The sequence below is a fragment of the Brachyistius frenatus genome, unplaced genomic scaffold (genome assembly GCF_029030835.1).
Source record: "Brachyistius frenatus isolate BFR_SWC_R1_liver_20210118 unplaced genomic scaffold, ASM2903083v1 Contig_6, whole genome shotgun sequence".
Classification (NCBI taxonomy): domain Eukaryota; kingdom Metazoa; phylum Chordata; class Actinopteri; family Embiotocidae; genus Brachyistius; species Brachyistius frenatus.
Genome location: NW_027210605.1, coordinates 1,212,786 through 1,231,836, shown reverse-complemented (window position 1 = coordinate 1,231,836; position 19,051 = coordinate 1,212,786). Strand labels below are relative to the sequence as shown.

Below are 19,051 nucleotides of genomic sequence, written 5' to 3'. Positions count from 1 at the left end.
TAGAAGAGCAGTTCACTTACCAGTAGCTGAAACCCCCTGCATTTTGCACAAACTTCTCCTCCGCTCTTTCTCTGCTGAACCCGTCCTTTTCTCGGAGAAACTGGCAACAGCGGTGGCTCCAGCGTACGGTGGACTTAAACTCTGCACTTCAGGAGCCCCCCTTCTTTCCTGTTCGCCGACAAAAACACACAGACCCACTAAGGACACTTCATGGTTTCCTAACGGACGCGAGAGGTGTTATCCGGGTCAGTTTCTGTGCAGAATAAGAGCAGTATATTCCTCCATGTAGCCCTTTTCTCCTCCCTCTCCGGAGACAGAACTCCTCTCCTATGTGCCGCTGGAAAAATAAAAGGCGCGTTCCCGCCGGTGCGAGGCGCGAGCACGGCAAGCCCCATTCATTGACTGCTGGAGTGAAAAGAAATGCATAAAAAAAAAGTTTTAATTTACGCCTTAAGAAGATACTCGACTTTAAAACTGATGCCGCAGTTACGCTATTTAATTTAACTCATCACTGCATGTCCTCTTCTGCATTCTTGACTTGCCCATCGGCGCACACTCATGACATGAGTTGTCACGTGAAGTCATGAAAAGGATGAGGCCTATTTCACTGGATGGCCCTGCTCTGAAGAATCCACATCTGCCTATTAGTGTGGAAAAAGATCCTGGAACACGAACACTAACTGGCACTGCATTTCCATGTCACTGCTCAGGCTTTCTCCTCCATCCCTTAATTGATTATCTTCAGTTTCCAGCCTGCAGTGGATGCTGTCAGCTGCCTCTGTGGATCATTGTGGAAAGCAACAATGAACTGACTGAAGAAGGAAACAAAATCTTGAATTTTCAGAATTTGTTTTATGGCTTCTCTTAGTAGTGTAGTGCCAAGTAATGGCAGTACTGACCAGCCCAGTGGTGGAAAGAAACAAACTATATTAATAAATATTTATGAATAGGCACATATGTACCTTTCTTGAGTAATTTTTCTTCTATACCACTTTATTCCTATACTCTATTAGCTACATTACAGATGGATATTATACCTTTCACCCACTACATGTGACTGTAGTAATTTATTTTATATCAGAAAATAGGATGACATTTTAAAATACAATAAAAAAAAATTAGACCAATGGTACCATGAATTAGTGTCTAAAGTGGGCTCCTAAATCCCAAATATTCTCCTTCACCAGATGGTTTGATTCAGCCTAAAAGATATAGCTAGAAAAAAAATCTAGCTAGTAAATCTAATCCATTACCTAATCCAATAGTTCCGCGATTACAGAAATCCAGAGAAGGACATTTGTGTGACAACATTCAATCATCCAACTGTGCCAACCCCTAGGCTGAAAAAACACACACACAGCTACCAGTAAATACGAGTGATTTGCACTGCAACTGCAACAATTCTATAATTTAATATCATATTAGCTTGCAGGGGACTTTGTATTGCAGAACTAGTACTTTTACTTTTGAGACTTTGAGTACATTTTGCTGCTAATATTTTGGATGTCTATACTATTTTTTCAGCCCATCTTCAGAAACCACTCACCCCTCTACCCCCTCTCTGTTGTCAGCAGACACTGTGCAACCCCTCTTCCCCCCCCCCCCCCAATCTTTTCTAAAACTCATGTCTTTTCACTATGCACCATTAACCTCCTTTGTGACTGCTGCTGTTGCTGCACACGTGTCATCAGCCTTAGATCAACACAGACAACAGCAGGGTCTCCAATGATAATGCCTTCCCATCTGGCTGCTTGCCAGGCAGAAAGACACTTCATTGACCTTTGGTACTCTCTAATAAACTGTATATATATATATATATATATATATTTCACCTCTTCCCAAATTTATTCCAGCTCTCTGACTGCTTTCTAATCCCATATTTTAGTGATCATGACCTTCCAGTTTGCAGACAAGCAAATACAAGGGTAGAAAACACACTGTCCTTTTGAGTTTTTTTCCTTTAGAGATAATTCTGAACATGTCAGTGCAGAGTTTGAAAGGCAGCATGTTTTGTGGATGACTGAACTTGTGTTTTAAATAGAGTTGGGGCCCCGTGCCCCTGAGTGCACGACTGTCAGTCTGTGTGGGGCATGCTGGTCCACAGAAAGCAGAACACCAAACAGCCCCCTGGGATACATCCTCTGCTCCGCTTCCCTGGGGCTCCACCACTCACAAGCAGAGTGAGCGGAGTGAAACAACAGCATTCAGAGAAAGAAGGGGGAAGGAGGAAGAGAGAGGAGGAAGAATTAAATAGAGAGGGGGGAAAGGTGAGAGACAGAAGGCGATATATGGAAAAATACAATTAAGGACTAATGGAGAAGGAGGACTGGAGCCAAGCTGAAAGATGAGTGCGAAAGTTGAAGTGTGAGATGAGCCACCAGAGCTTTTTACACTTGTCTGAGACTCTCATGGTGTAAATGCTTCAATCATATGACTAATCACACTCTAGACTGGGCATGCCAGTCTTTATTCGTTCTCTCTGTTTCAGGTGCAAATTAAAGCCTCGTACTGTGTGTCAACACTTCATCATGTGTGTCATTTGACAGAGGCGAAACTGCCATTGTGAGACCACACCAACAGCTGTGTGGAGACAATACAGACGATCTGAGTCACAGCAAGAAGGACATTCACACCCTACGTCCAGTGTCAGGACTCAGGAATGCTCCAACCCATCATGAGGCTGAGCTCACACTCCACATGGTCATAAATTTGTGAACATCCTCAATTGCATTATTTCTGCTCCAGCAGAGCTGTTCAGAAATCTGTGTATGTTGGAAATTAATCCATGTGAGGCATGTGCACGGTGCTGATTCTTGGTGTTGATCTCGGCTCTCTGCTCTTTCAGGCTCCACATGGATTCATCACATGACAGCACCAGCTGACGCGCATAAAGAAGACTCTTTGTAAGAGCAAACAAACACTCAGTCTCTCTTTCAAGGCCAACAATAGACCCTGAAGTAACTTGCAAGGGCTGAAACTCCTCGTGAAGATGTCAACATTTGTAGTACAGGGACCCCAAGTGGTGAATCGTCATAGTGCATCAGCTGAGATATGAAACAGCTGTTCTGCTGCAAGAGTCCCCCCTCCATCCAGAGTACAATCAAGGCACCTGCATATTAATAGACTGAATGATGCCAACTGACCCATATTTCCTCTGCCGGTTCAGGGAGCACATAAAAGAAGACTGGTACCAACAATGGCTCCACTGTTGCTACAGTGATGTCATCAGCTGTCAGTGAATTGACCTTTTCCCTCTGGCTCTCATTAATACGCTGACATTCAAATTCAATCAGCGGGACATATGGTAAATGGAAGCAACTCATTTAACTGCACTATCAGTGTGTTGTTGTGGCATGGTCAGTCATTAATTTAACTGATGTCAGCTTTAATTCCTGAGAGGACGACTAGGTGTACATAAGCTCCAATGCTATAGTTAAATGTTTCAGGGCACACAAAGCTTCACCAGTTTTACTCATTAAGTTCAGTTGACTTGTCAGCTGTGTCTGTTGAGGCGGTTTTCCAAACTCCCCATTGAGTAGCATTATGGGAGGTGCAGTATTCAGCATTTATGGAACTAGAGCCACATTAGGGACCAAACGTTTGGGCATATCAGTGTCTGCTGCTTCAGTTTGCCAACACAAAATAACGAGATTCCTAAATGACCAATCTCCTGGCAACATTTCTTATGGAACTTTTTTTTTTTTTTTTTTTAACTCGTCAAATAATAATCCATGTGTTCGCTTTGGGCCCAATCGCCCAAGCACAGATATCTCTGGTAGAGCTTTCCTACAGATAAATGATGGCTACCTCTTTGTAGATAATTTCTTAATTAGATATTTAAAGTCAGGAGGACCCAGAGGAAATGTTCCATTTTAGAACCGTGTCAGAGAAATCTTATATATATATTTTAAAAAAAAGCAACTTTTGTACTTTTCAGCACAAGTACGTACATTTTGGCTGAGTAATATTTAGATCAGTCCTTCCCAAACAGGAGTAGTTGTACACAAGGAGGTCCTTCTGCAGTTAGTGGGAGTAGAAAGGTTCTGGAGTAACTTCAAAAAGATAAGATATTTTGACTTGTTAAATCTCAGTAGGAGGAGAATGAACACAATTTAAAAAGGGTTGTACTTTAGTGAGGCTGCTGGTATTTTATTTTGACACATTAACCAATTATCTTCCTCTAGAAAATAAACATAGTTTGCTAAAAAAAAAAAATTATGGGTTGAATCATTCAGCTTTCACCACAAGAGACCCAACTGCAGACCTACAAGTAAAAACCGGGGAAAGATACATACATGGCCTAAATGTTGAAAAATCCAGGAGGACGAGGGACAATAGCAGCATTTATACTAAACTAATGGTGTTTAGTAACTTCTTGAATAACAGAAGTTTAAAAACATTTATAACATGATGAGGTGATAAAAGGATACTTGATCTCATTTTGTCGGACAGCAGAGGCACATCAGACAAAATTGATTGGAAACTAGGTTTAAATTGCATGATATAATCTGCACTGTAGGATGTGATTTAGGATATTATACTCATTTTTCCATCCTTTGTTGCAGAATTTTAACTCTTCACATTTTCAAGATTCAGTGGCAGTAATCTGCTAATTCAGAGCAATTACATTTGCACTTGTAGATCTTGTAGAAGTCCAGATTTTAAACAATATTTAAAAGTTTCTATAATTTATTTGCTCTCTCTCTTTTAAATTTGTGTGTTTTATGTTTTTATTGTAAATCAGTGTAGTATTAATTGGGTAGAGAACTGGCCTCCACAGCCTGGACAGGAAGTGCTGATGGTCCCAAAGGTCAAAAAGAAACTGGGTCTTGTTAGTTTGTGGGTGTATCTCTGAAGGGAGAGGGGAGGAAAGGGGTGTGTGTGTGTGTGTGTGTGTGTGTGTGTGTGTGTGTGTGTGTGTGTGTGTGTGTGTGTGTGTGTGTGTGTGTGTGTGTGTGTGTGTGTGTGTGAGAGGGTGGGTGGTATGGAGAGAGGCAGAGGAGGGAGAAGGGGGGAGGAGCGAGATTTAAGCGAGACAGCAGTTGGGAGGTGTTTTTGTGCATTGTGTGAAATGTGATCATGTCCTGGAGCGCTTCGACAGCTGGGAAGTTCCCCTTCTCCTGGCGTCCAGCTGGGAATACTGACAGACACCAGGGCTGCGGTCCGTACACTTCCCTGGTTAACCCTTCATGTGCTGCTGTTGTGCAGGAGCCATAAATAACAACACTGAAACACCTTGTAACTTAAGTCACATTTATTGATTTTAGCCAGTATGACTACCCTTACACAGACATACCTCTCAACTAGAAAACAAACAAAACACTTTCATAGGGTTAGTTCAGCAGTAGTACATCAGACTTTAACTCCTCTTTTAATTTCCCCCCCCATTTTTTTTTTTTTTTTAACCCTGACAAGTTTACGTGTTTGTTTTCAATTCTGTGTAAAGGTCCCATGACTGAGAAACATGCATATGACATTTAGCTGTAATCAATATGCCACTAATCATAATGCACATTATTGATAAGAATACAGTACTGCATGACAATTCAAATAAATACCAACATACAGGTGAATTCGTTATTTTATATAAAGATATCAAACTCTCATTATGGATCAATACTGGAACACAATATGACAATATAAAGTTTGCACAGCTAATTTTATTATCACAATACTATCGCTTCCAGCAAACAGAAAACCTTTTCTCTCTTATTTTTTAATGTAACACAGTATCTGAATTGCACTTTTAGTTTTTAGCTTCTCTTCCATATTGGTAACTTTAACGCCTCAACAAACAAGCATTGGCTAAAATGGCACTATTCAAGCTTGTTGATGCAAAATGTTGTTTTCTGTTTCCTGAAAACACAATGCTTAAAAGATGATGTAAAAAAGATTCAAGAATACAAAAAACAAAAAAGAAACCAAACAAATTGGACAAAAAGAAAGATAAAATGCGCTCTCTGCACATTTTTTTCAACAATACTATTGATATCACATTACCTTCACCAAACAAAGCTAGAGATACGTAGGTGTTTCCAATAGTACACTGATCTACCCCAAAACATTACAGATGCTTGGAGCATTTTGTTCAATAACAGGAGGCCAAAGGGATTTCTTTTGGTTCCCAAAGTTTGATAAAAAAACAACAACCTTTTCTTAATACCCCTGAATTTATTGAATGGATCACTGACCTGCAGAATTCAATACAATTTCTGTTTTATTGAGCTAATTTTAAAACTATTATCTCACTCATGCAGAAAGGGGGAAATTCCCTTTGCGCTTATTGCTGCTCACAGTCATTTTGAAAACCCCAAGTCCTCACCTGTATAAAAAAAAAAAATAGAAACATAAAATACTCGTCTAAGATTCTCCCTTGAAACAATGAAAGGCACTACTGGTCAGAAACGAAGAACTAAACAAACAGAAAACACAAACCCCCTCCCGACGCTTGCAGGGAGAGAGCCATGGCCCGAACTACACCTTCCTCAGTGACGGCTTGTCTTCTTTCGAGTCTTTGATTCTTTTCATCCTAAACGGTGTACCAAGATTTGGCACGATAAACGAAGAGAGAATGAAACAATTCCAATTTGGAATTTAATTGTTGCCCTTGCAGAGAATTCTGAAAGTCAGTGATCTCGTTTCAGTGGAACGCTCTCGGTAAGAAGCTAAGAAAAAGAGCATATCATGTCACTCAAATTTTTCCCGAAACACAACTTACCTATTGGAGTCAGAGCGTTGTCAAGTTTCATTGTGTAAATTTTGAACTATTCCTAGGAATAATAAATACATGAAAAAACCCCAGAATTTGATCACCCTGGATTTTTTTGTATAGAACATGGCAGTAGAACAAACATAAAATAAAACCCAACAGCATAAAATATGATGTAACAAAACAAATTAAGGATGATTACTTGATGGATAAAATCTTGAGGACAGAGTCATAATAGTACATTTGTGGTTTGTGAAGCCCTTACCAGAGTAAATAGTATCTTTCTTGTAAATTCAGGAGGACGTATGATCCTATAGTCTTACAACCTATACTGGATTACTCACAAACCATAGTACTACCATGCTTTCCTATAGGTTAATAATAGTATGTTATAATCCTATATAATAAAAGTGCACAGATTAAGAAAACAATAAACAAAACAAAAAAAAGATGAAAACAAACAAAACAGCTTGTTGATTTACACTGAGAAACAACCACATGTCCGCTGCCTTCTTATTGGTGAGTTAGAGTGGCCAATCAAAATCTCTGGTTCATTGGACTTGTGAGAAATTGGCTTCCAGCAGCAGCATGCAAAAATGAGGCCAAGTGTCTTTCTAATATGCATCACATTTTAGTGTTCAAGAGCAAAAAGGAAGGATTTAAAAATCTGTGTTTTACAATTGGCATTTTTTACTCATGGTTGTTTTTGTTGTGTGTGTCTTGAAATCCAAATAGCCTACAGCGATAAATCTTTTTGCCGAACTCAATCAGTTGCGAGAATGGACCTTTTGCTGGTACCTCGTCATCCGCGCAGAATTACTGTAATTACTGCAAAATGGAGAAACAAACAAATAATCAGCATCGTTAGCATTTTACTTGGTCAAGGTCAGCAGCTGAGTCCACAGACGGACGGGAGATGCCGGCTGTAGTTAGTCAAAGCAACAGAAGGCAATGTTAGCAGATTTAAGCCAACCGATGTTACGGCAGGAGCTTTTTTCGTTATGTTTGCGAGGAGCCGATATTGAAAGCACATTCGCCACAAGTTTGCCCGCAGGTGCAGTTAGGAAGCCAACGACTCACAAGTACCATGACTTTTCATTCACAGGAGAGAGATGAAGCCACATCCCAACGCCCAGTTCAAAGGAGATGGGTCTTTCTCATATGTCATGCAAGTTAATGAAAAATGGTTTGTGTTTTTGGACATGCAGGCTTACGTATAAATCAGAAACAAGATGCGTCGTGTGAAGTCAAACTTAGAGGTGACGTGGGAGGAGCCTGCAGGCAGAGGTAGGAGGAGATTTTTAGGTGTATTGACACCAGATAATCCAGACATTGATTTCAATCTAGATGGAGCGAAGTGGGGAGTCTAGTCACAATCACATCCTGGGTTCTATCTACTGCTCAGTGAATCCACAGAGGCTATACAAGGGAAAGGGTTAGAGGCTCTACTAATTTAAATCAATGTCCTCTGGTCGACTGAGCAACCGGTCTTTAGCTTTTGTTCCTCCAAATATCACCAGGACTTTCTCCCTCGGGAAGATCCTGGACTCATTTCTCCACAGTATCAAGAGTCAGCTCTCAGCCAGGCATCTGGCTTTCTTCACCAGCATGTTTGGCTTTCTTATCTCCTCTCTCAGGAGCTGGTTTTCACAACAGGAGTAGTTCTCCCTCCTCTACTCCCCAAACCTTTTTCTCCGTCAGCGCAAAACTGATAGAAACAGAATAATATCACACTTGTAAGTTAAGTGAATCTCAAACATAAGTGTGACTGACCTCTGGGGAGGTTTTTTTTTTTTTTTCCTTTTTTCCTAATGTGTACAATAGCCTTGTCTCCATGCTGTGTGCTGTGGCTTATGGATGCACACTCAAGCAGGGTTGACCGCTGACATTGTTCCATTTCAAGACGAATAAATGCTCATTCTGTTTCGGAGGAAGGAATACTGTAGTAAGATCCTGCAAGATTAGAACCTGAACATGATCACATTAAGAATATAGAGGTTAATATATAGCTTAGTAGAAAATTTTATAAATCTTGCAGGATTTCCTCACATCAACCCTGCTTTTAGCATCATAAAGCTATTGTGTCTATGATCCACAAACAGTATATGGATTTATTAAACACAAGCCCCACTTATATTTTTCCTATTTGCGTAATACTAGCTTGCAAAGGGATTAAAGCTATTGTCAATACTAAAACAGTACGTTTGCTTTGTCCTCACACACCAAACAACAACAAAAAAAGAAATGAGAGGCCCTCCATTTGCAATGGGTAAAAACAAGAGTACACATGAGGGCCCCTCACTTCAACACTGAGATATACACAGGCAAAAATCAGACACACAGCGTATGCGAGGACGTTACCTGACATAAATATTCAGAGGGCAATTTTTCCCCACAATTCCTCATTCTAGTTAAAGGGTGAGTGGTGATGCTGGGGGAGCAAGTTGCTGACAATCTACAAGAGAGAAGGTCGACTGAGGAACAAGACACAGATTAGAAACATAAGGAAAGAGCTTTCAGCCACATAACCACGCAGAAGTTTCTTTGAGAGCTCTCAGCAAATCTCCCAGAAACAGAGCGGGGAGACGGAGGACGTGGAGAGAGAAGGAAAAGAACAGCGTTAGCTCAAGCTGAGACACGAGGACAGGGCTTTACATCAACAGACAGATAAATATAATACGTGTTTGGGTCGACAGGCACTTTTGCCGAGTGGTTGGTTGCTTTTGTTTGCAAATTTATTATCCAGATGCATTAACCTTTATTGATTTGTGCTCTTCTAGGATTTGCTCCATATTTAAAAAAAAAAAAAAATCTTCTTTGATCAAAACTATATTGTATCTCTGTTCACAGTAATCATTATATCCATGTTTAACATTTTTAAGAAGTAGGAACCTCAGGCACCTATGCTGAAGTGCACTTAATTTAGTTGTGGAGATCGAGTTGTCCAACTTTCTTTCCTTCTTGTAATATGGCTATAAAAGAATCCATCGCAACATAACGGGTCACATGGAACAGATAGCCCTCCTGTACTTCACCAGACACCAATTAACTCCTCTTTTACAATGTAGAGCCCTGTAGTACACGAGTTCGTCTTGTACCGCACTCCTGACGACAGAAAAAAAACAAAAAAAACAAAACAGTTAAAAAAGCTTAAAAGCATTTTCAGCTGCAAAGCCATGCGATTCTACTGACCCTACTGTATTGGTGTGCTAGCATCACAGCTTTAAAATGATCCTGAAAATAAACACCTGTGGTCACAGGTGCTCCTTTTCTGCCCAAACATTTCCATCATAAAAACCATCAACCCACTTCAGAGTTTTTCAATTTCTGTGTAGAATAATATGCTCCCCTAGCAAGAAAGCAGAGGGAGCTTGCATATTTTAATTCATTATTCTTATTGTAAACATTTATAAGCGACTTGATTAGAAAGTGGGCTGCCGGACACAGGTCAGTCCTGGGGGACCAGGACGGAGAGGCAAGAGAGAAAAGGGAGCTTTTCTTCTTCTTTTTTTTTCCAAAGGAGCACCAATGCCAACAGACGAGCCAAAGAAGAGAGGATGTCATATTTAGTCACAAGACTATCAGAGTGACATCATCTTTACAAGTCTCCACCCCAACAATGTGTTAATGTTACCAGGCAAGCCACTCAGGGGGCCAGAACGAACAAGCACAGAAGCTTCCACCTTTTACATCAGACGTACAGCACCATGACAGCGGAAAGAATAGACACTCCATAATATCCACAAAACCCCCAATAAAACCAGGGCCCTATAATCCACATGCTGTATATGTCTACTACAGTCCAAACGTCTAGTGCACACTGTACATACATCTGCATTCCCCTAAGCGTTTACACTAGCACACATGAGCAGCCGGTTAGTCACACAGCAGTCCCTAGAGGAGCGCAGGCTGGCCAGGGAGCTAAGCGAGCGAGTGGGGCTCTTTAACACTAAGACAGGGAGGGTTCGGCCCCCTCCGCTCTGTACACAGCAGTCCCAATGCGGACGTCTCAGCCGCTTCAGTCGCAGTAGATTTTGTACTTCTCGCTGCAGAAGACCACGGGACCTCCCAGAATGCCGTTGGGCATGGCATTGTTGAGCTCTGGTAGGCCGGAGCCAGAGCAGGTGAGACTCTGACTTACGTGGGGGCTGCTGGTGATGCTGCTGGTGATGCTGCCGGTGATGCTGCTGGCCACCTTGCTGCGAGCCTTGGACCGGCTGCCGTTGCCTCCCCGGCGGATCTGCTCGTGGTCAAACTCCAGGTCTTCCAGGCGCTGTGTCAGGGCCAGCTTCTGCTGGATGGCCATCCGCAGCAGAGAGTTCAGGGTCTTCTTTTCATCCTCTGCTGCAGCCAGCTGCCTCTGCATCTCATCCAGCTGGGTAACATACTCGTCACAACTGCAAGAGACACACAGACAGAGAAAACAGAGAAGTCAGGTGCATGTTTATTCATTTTAAACTGGAACTGAAGAATATCAGCAAGAGGTTTTCCTGTCATACCACAAGGGGGCACTGCTTCAGTCTGAATGGAGAAAATACTTAGCTGGATCTTTATAATACTTGCATTAAATTGCCAAACTACAACACTATATAATTAACCCTAATGTCTGAGATACTGACACCAGCACTGATGTAGAAGGAAACCAGTAAAAGACAAGCACTGTCATCATGACCTTTCCCCTGATCACGCAGTGGTTTCTGCCACCACCAGGTGGAACCATTGGGCCACAAAGTACAAGCCTGGAAGACTGGTAACTCCTGCATTATGACTTCATCAGCCATTTCTGTCCCATTCACCAAATTCCACCAACTTACATCCTTTGACCCACACTGTCAGTCAATTGTGAAGACATTTGGTAGGATTCAGCGACAAACTCCGACCACAGCTGCCATCATCTTTTAAACGGAACACTAAATCCTCGCTTTTTTGTGACAAGTGCGACAGGATATCATTAACGTTAATGGACAGGTTTAAATATCTGAGCACAGTTTACAGTTTCTTCGAATAATATACGAGTGTATGTGCGGCGGATGTTAAGAATAGATCACATACACAAAGGCTGAAAGCATTAACCTCAGGGTCACTGAGAAGATCCTTTCTGCGTCACCTGAGGAACAGGCAGAGGAGGGGAATCACAGGGGAGAAAAATGAAGATGGAGCAGAGAGGCCTGTGGCTCATTGCTTCAAGCTGTAGCTGTTCACACCTAATCTCCAGTTTTCCAGTTGGAGAGAGACATCGTCACTTCTGTCCATCCCCTCCATCTCCCATCATAGTGTGAAATAGCACAAGATATGAAGCCTGTCGACCAACTGATCAGTGGGTGCTGCACTGCGGCATTATCACCTGTCTCCCACTGCCCATGCATGTGTGCGCATGTCTAAGGCTGGACAGGTAGAAAAACTGGGTCACCCGGCAGGATTTTGAGGTGGTGGTTCATATCTCTGCTCTCCATCTGCTGCTGCCGTGCTCCTGGTTCATTTTAATGCTTTTTTCCTTTGCCGGCCCATTTTGTCCATTTTCATTACCCATCTTTCTCTCTCTCTCTCTCTCTCTCTCTCTCTCTCTCTCTCTCTCTCTCTCTCTGTCTCTCTCTCTCTCTCTCTCATCCATCTTTCAATCACATCCTCTCTGCTGGATCTTATCTTTCAAGCCCCATCACTTCCTTGCCGTCTCCATCTGTCTGCCTGCATCAGTCCCTTTCTCTCTCCTTATCTTGCTCATTTCTACTTTCTGGGTTGCTGACGAAGCAATTTGAGTGAGAATCTTTGGTAATGACGGGCACCCCTCTATGAAGGGAGGGGTTGGTTAGTAAGTAGCCTCATCTTTCAACTGTACAGCACCAAAACTGTTCAGATAGAATTAACTAGTAGCCTCGTCCTACTCTGTTTTATGTATCTGATATTTGGGCATTTATTTTATATGGGAACACCCCAATCTGTGGTTATAGTACAACTCTTTTAGCCTTTGAATCCACAAGCATGAAGAAATCTTACTCATGTCATGTTGTTCATATACTCTATCTAACAATTTTCCCAGTAAGGTTATAAGATCTGGTCTTGTTTGTTCAGTGGTTAAAGACTGCTTGAAGCAGCTGCACTGTAGAAAAAAAAATTCTCTGACAGTCATAAAATCGTATTTTCTGAAACCAAGAATCTTCCAGTGGGTTGAGATTCTTCCGTTTTTTCCAGCCAGAATAAAGTTTTTTTTAATAATCTCTAGATTCAAGAGTGTGAAATCACTATTTCAATATTTCACTATTTGTGATTAGTTTAATTACTCAAACTTGGGAAAAACTTCAAAGCACAAATACAAATTTCTCACACCATCTGAAAAATATTATCATGTTTTCAGAAAAATAAGCTTCGAAGGCAGAATCTGAGACCCAAACTCCTCTTCAGCAATCAGCCGCAAATGTTTTTGCTGTGTGGCGCTGCACGTGGTTATGGGCCATGTGAACCCTGGCTAGGCCAGACCACCATACAAACATAAACCATGCCCTACCCTCTTGTGTATGCAGTTTGATTCCCTGTGGGACACACACCCAGACAATGGGGATCAGTGCTACTTCATTAAACCCAGTATGAGATGGGGGGACAACCCAAGAGGGGACAGGGGGTCGGTGCGGCCTTCACAGTTCAGTCACTCTTACATGGGGGTTAGAGGCTGTGTGAGTTTTCCCGGGAAAAAAAGAAAGTAGTCTATTCTTGGGACTGTCTGTGTGTGTGTGTGTGTGTGTGTGTGTGTGTGTGTGTGTGTGTGTGTGTGTGTGTGTGTGTGGGGGGGGGGTATCTTGTGTTGTGGCACAATGGCGGAGGGGGGCCGGGAGGAGGCTGCATATTCACAACTTTAACAAACAAACACTTTTAGCTGCAACTTGCTGTGCCGATGTATAAATGGATCGTAATCCATATTGTCTCCACAGCACAAACGCAACCTCCTCAGCTGTGTTGTTGTCTGGAGCTTGATTGGTCATGGTGGGATGGATATCACACACAGAGAGGAGCACGCAGGAGGAGGTAAGACCAGTATGAAATAAAGAATAGAGCTAACAACAGAATGTAGAGCATGTCCAGGCATGTCTTAGGAATGTTAGAGGCAGGAGTTTCCTGTGAACATGACACCAGACTGTGCAGCTGGAGAGGCACATGCACACACAGAAAGAGCGAGAAGCAAGCGCTCCATGCGCACGCACACACACACACACACACACACACACACACACACACACACACACACACACACACACACACACACACACACACACACACACACACACACACACACACACACACACACACACACACAAAACATTGAACCCTGTCTCTCTTTCATTAAATTTCCACAAGGCAAATAAACTCAAGTAACTCTAATCTTTAAGAGAAGCACAGACTGCAGCATAAGATCACACAAAAGGTCAAACAGAAACTAACACATTCTCTCAATTCCACCCATCTCTCTTCCTCTTTGTAAAAGACTACATATCATTTGTATTTGAGAGTTTTTCATGCTCAGAAATCCAACTTTACACACTCTGTCAGAGCAGTGATTACCATGAAAAAAAAAGACAGTCAAATTAGGTTCCTGTAGTGGGCTTTAACTGAAAGCCTGCTCCTTCCTCTCTTTCTTTTCCAGATGACTAGAGAACCGGGTGTTTGGCGGTGAGGAAGGATGGAAGGGGGACGGGGAATACAAAGGAGGGGTGGGGGGGGGGGAGTGGGAAAACCTCGCTCAGGAAAGTCCCCCAGCCTCTCAAAGAGTTCCCCTGACCCAGCGCTGTGCAGTATGGGACCAAATTTACATATCAATACTTGAATCCCATAAACATACTGAATGTAACTCATGTATAGGCTCCAGAAACGTGGTGGACTACTGGGGACGGGGGTTCAAGAACACCAGCATTAATGGAGGTGTGCTTTGGGAACATGGAGGACAACACATGCGCTGCTGCTGATGGCAAACAGGAAGCTGTAAGGTGTTAGAAACAGGCTAAGAGGCCTCAGAAATAGAGGCTTAAAGAATCAAATATGCAAATATGATCTCACACCTAACAAAGTAAAGCGATACAACTCATGGGCCACTCAAGGGTCATAATAGTATCATTAATGGGTGTAAGGCCTGGTTCCTTATTAACCCCGGTTGCCTTTGGTCATAATAGTTCAGAATTACCTGTATGCCAAACCTTTCAGACAACACACACATACACACTCATATTTGCAGACAGACGAGTTTTCCACCTGTTACTAATTGATTAGACACTGCAGGTATATGGAGTGACTTCAGCAAGTGCACTTCAGGGGTAGTTATTACTATATAAATGGGGGATGCTGAGCTGCCCACACATTCCCTGCAGCCTAACCTACACACACACACACACACACACACACACACACACACACACACACACACACACACACACACACACACACACACACACACACACACACACACACACACACACACACACACACACCTCTTATTCCTGCGCTCCTCCTTCTGCACAGATTGAGAGCTCTGCTGTGGATTGCAAAGGAGTCTTAAAATTAAATACTGTCTCAGCATCGCCATCGGGACCATAGTTAATATTTACGGAGAAAGTTGGAATCATCATCTTTAAAAAATACAGAGGAAAAAAAACACTCATAAAGTGAGTTGTCTATGCGGCATCACTAACATCACTTCTAAATGTGCCGTCAAGTGCTCATAGAAGTGCACAATCGATTATTTTCTTAAATCAAATATCTACCCCCCTCCCCCTCCCCCAAACACACACACACACACACGCGCACAAAAAAATAAATAAACAACAAGCAGTGTGTGTGAGCGTTATCGCCACTATGTGTGGAGGGGTGAATGTGTAATCCAGATCAAACTGAGGTGGGATTATGGACAGAACCTTTGGCCGGCTTCTCTACGGAATCAGGAAAGATTAGTAAATGTGTCGGCCTATCTTGATCCACACACACACACACACACACACACACACACACACACACACACACACACACACACACACACACACACACACACACACACACACACACACACACACACACACACACACACACACACATTTAGTCACTGGTTAAAAACAATGCTTTAGTGACATATTTAAGTGATACCCAGATTAGATACCTTCTGTTCACCATTTTCAGTAGCAGTACAAATAGTATGCCTTCCTGCCATGAATGAAACAAACAATAGCCTCCTTAAAAATGTCATGTTACAATAATACCACAGACACATAGCCAACATATGGTAAACATGGATTATATTATGACAATAATCCGATCTCTATTTTAACTGGTTATTGTGTGTATGGCCTTTATGTGCACCTGTCTACTGTGTTACTACTCTCTCTGAAACTGCAGCCCTCTACAGCAGCGTAGCTCAATGGCACACTGTGGGACTCATGCCAGTCCATTAGGGTAAAGAACATAGACTGCTTACGTGGCCAAGTCCTTTTGAGATACCAACGGAGTAGACATTTTGTGAGGTTAGAGTGACATGTCAGATAAATGCTTGTGTCCCTGATGTGAGTCAGAGACGGCAGAATGTAAATAAGTAAAGCATATTTTTCCACTGTGCAGTGGATGGTGTAGTCTTACCGTGTGGCAAACATAGCTCGGAGAGAGGAGAAGGTGGCGGCGTCCTCCTTCAGAGCTTTGAGCTCATTCCTCAGTTTCATCATGGTCTCGGTCACCATGGCCTTTTCATTCTCGTACTTGCTCTTCAGATTGGCCAAAGCAACTTCAGCTGTCTGTGGGCGGACAAGGAGAACAAAGGGGTCAGAGCAGCTGGAAGGAGATGGGGGTGTATTTCCTGTGCCAAGAAGTCTACCTCTGCTAATATGGACCATATGACCTATTTTTTTCCATCACACCAAAGTCATTAAGGTAGACCTGTTTTTGGCTGCTAATGTTCACTGCTGTTGATAGAGCTGTGTGGCTTTCACTTCTGTGGTGTCACTGAGTCGCCACACATATTTTACAAGGGCTACCAGAGCAACTGCATACACAATCTGCCTCTGGGATGTGGTTCTTTGTGTATACAGGGCTGTTCTTATATCCTCACCACACAGATACTGAGGGCAGCTGACAACATACCGCTGCTGTCTCCACCAGCGTTTGTTACAGATCTTATCTGCGAAGCATTTGCCGCAACAGCTGAATAGACCTGAAATAGCTCCCTCTTCCTCTGTTTCTGTCTTTCAAGGAAACCTATCAAATGATCGGTAGTGATACCAAGGTAGTTGAATACTTTATAAGATCAACGAACCTGCTTGTTGGCCTTGAGGACAGTCCGCAGAGTAGCAATCTGTTCCCGCTTGGTGCTGAGCAGGGATTTCAGTTTGAGGATCTCCTCCATACAGGCTTCTTTGTCCTTGTCAGCCATAGTGCCGAGCTCCAGAGAGGCGACCCTCTGGCGCGACAGCTCCGTCGTGCGGTCCACAGCCAGCTGCAGGTGCTTGATCTGGTCTCTGATGATGGCCACCAGATTGTAGATGTTCATGGGCTCGCGTCGGTGGTCAGACACAGGAGAAGGCAGGGAGGAGACGGGTGAAGGGGCTCCGTCGCTGATGTCGGTCTTACCGGGCTCGGGGAAGAGGCCCTTGGTGAGCAGGATGGGAGAGCGGCGGCCTCGGCCCTCTGGGCTGCTCCGGCCACCCTTACCTTCTTTGTAGAAGTCAAGCATGACGCGGTTGGGAGTCTCGTTGTTGCACATGCAGACGTGGTTGTAGAGGGTGGCCAGTTCTTCACTGAAGGTGACCAGCTCGTCCTGTGCCACACTAAGACTACCTTGGGACTCGCCTGCCACGTCGCTTAGCTGAAGACACATAGAAAGGAGTTAATAATTTTTTTTTTGTCTTGTCAAGAGAGCAATGGGCAAAATGACAGGTTCTCAAAAATAATCACCAGCTATTTATCAGAATGACAACATCAATAGGACATTTTACCTTGCGCAGCTCCTTTTCTAGTTTAGCCTTCTCTACTCTCTCTGTATGACTTGTCTTCTCCAAAGTGGACAGTTTCACTCCCAGTGTTGTCACGTCGTTCTCCAGACGGGTGCGCTCCTCTTCGTAACGGGACTGACAGGCCTGGTATTCTGTTTTCAGAGTCTTCAGTTCCTCCTTCAGCTCTCCAGCCTCCGACACAGCAACCTAGAAAAGCAAGATAATGCGTTGAGTGTAAATGAAGCCTAAATGTATTGAAAGACATTTGACTTTTAGCTTGACCTAAATATTTAAAGAATAATCTGACATTTTGTGCTGCTCACATCTTCTAGAAGTCAATTACCTTGTACTTGCACTCCAGGATCTCGGGTCCGTTGATGTCCACCTCGTAGTAGTCTCCGTCTTCATGGCTATCACGTTCTTTCTCGTTGTCCAAGGCAGACTGGCGCTCCTTGCTGGCTTGGAGCTTGCGGATGGCGTTGAGGTTTTCTGTGAGGCGGTTGACCTTCTCCTGATGCTCGCACAGAGCACCGTTTGCCTGCTCTAGCTGTTTCTGGGAGTCCTGGAGGGTGGACAGCAGGTTGACCTTCTCACGCTCCATCTGAGAAAAATGTAGAGACAAAATAAGTGATCAAACATGGGCTTTTCACACTTGTGTAATTTATAGCATTTTTGGGTAACCTGATGATGTGAAAGATTCCTGCAGATCAAATTAAATCGGTGGATTATCTGTCATGTGGTAACCCAACCCACTATCGGGCATGTGGTGCTAAAGTATGTGAAGGCATATTGCCCACTAGCCCAGCATCAGAGTAGGATGACCTTGGCAGTTTGCTGGATTCACTTCAGCTCAGCACTGGCATAAACCTTGGGTGGGTCGTTTTACACACATGCACACAGCTGTGCCTGTACGAGCGCGCTGAGCTATTTCAGAAGCTGATCTGTAAATAATATCAAAGTGTCTTGGTCATGTTTATCTGCATACATTATTTATTAGAGCATAATACATCATGAAGAATAATTTTAATAAGACAGGGCATGCTTAATTAAGATGGCTTGTCATGTTGAACAACAGGCCACTCCGGCATTTCTTTATATCACCTGACACATTAAACAAATATTTAAGACTTACTAAGATATAGTTGACACTCGTAATTTTGAATATCTACAAGTGGAAGTTATGTGTCGCAAAATAATGTGTGATATGACTGAAATTTGAAAGAGGGCTCATGGACAGCCAAACCACATCACTGGCTGTCATTTAGAATCCATAATAAATGTTGTTAGATTTCCCAGGACTAATAAAGTGATATCTAAAGGATTATGTTCAAATAGAGTCCAATAGAATAAAAGAATGAGGTAGGAGAGTAAATTTGGCTAAATGATTAAA

At 42.9% G+C, this 19,051-nt stretch overlaps 2 protein-coding genes across 2 annotated transcripts in view; both read right to left on the bottom strand.

Moving 5' to 3' along the window:
- Positions 1 to 329, bottom strand: part of fgd (faciogenital dysplasia) — a 52,344-nt gene extending 52,015 nt beyond the window's left edge. The window contains exon 1 of the mRNA XM_069723668.1: positions 21 to 329. Within this exon, the coding sequence (XP_069579769.1) occupies positions 21 to 42 (22 nt within the window). The 5' untranslated portion in view covers positions 43 to 329. The remainder of the gene's footprint in view (positions 1 to 20) is intronic.
- Positions 330 to 5,236: 4,907 nt separating this feature from the next.
- The window catches only part of LOC138635924 (protein bicaudal D homolog 2-like), a 42,454-nt gene continuing 28,639 nt past the window's right edge, over positions 5,237 to 19,051 (bottom strand). Inside the window, exons 6-10 of the mRNA XM_069723654.1 lie at positions 18,005 to 18,262; positions 17,665 to 17,868; positions 16,986 to 17,534; positions 16,316 to 16,467; positions 5,237 to 11,106 (exon numbers count right to left, since the gene is read on the bottom strand). Of these exons, the coding sequence (XP_069579755.1) occupies positions 10,728 to 11,106; positions 16,316 to 16,467; positions 16,986 to 17,534; positions 17,665 to 17,868; positions 18,005 to 18,262 (1,542 nt within the window). The 3' untranslated portion in view covers positions 5,237 to 10,727. The remainder of the gene's footprint in view (positions 11,107 to 16,315; positions 16,468 to 16,985; positions 17,535 to 17,664; positions 17,869 to 18,004; positions 18,263 to 19,051) is intronic.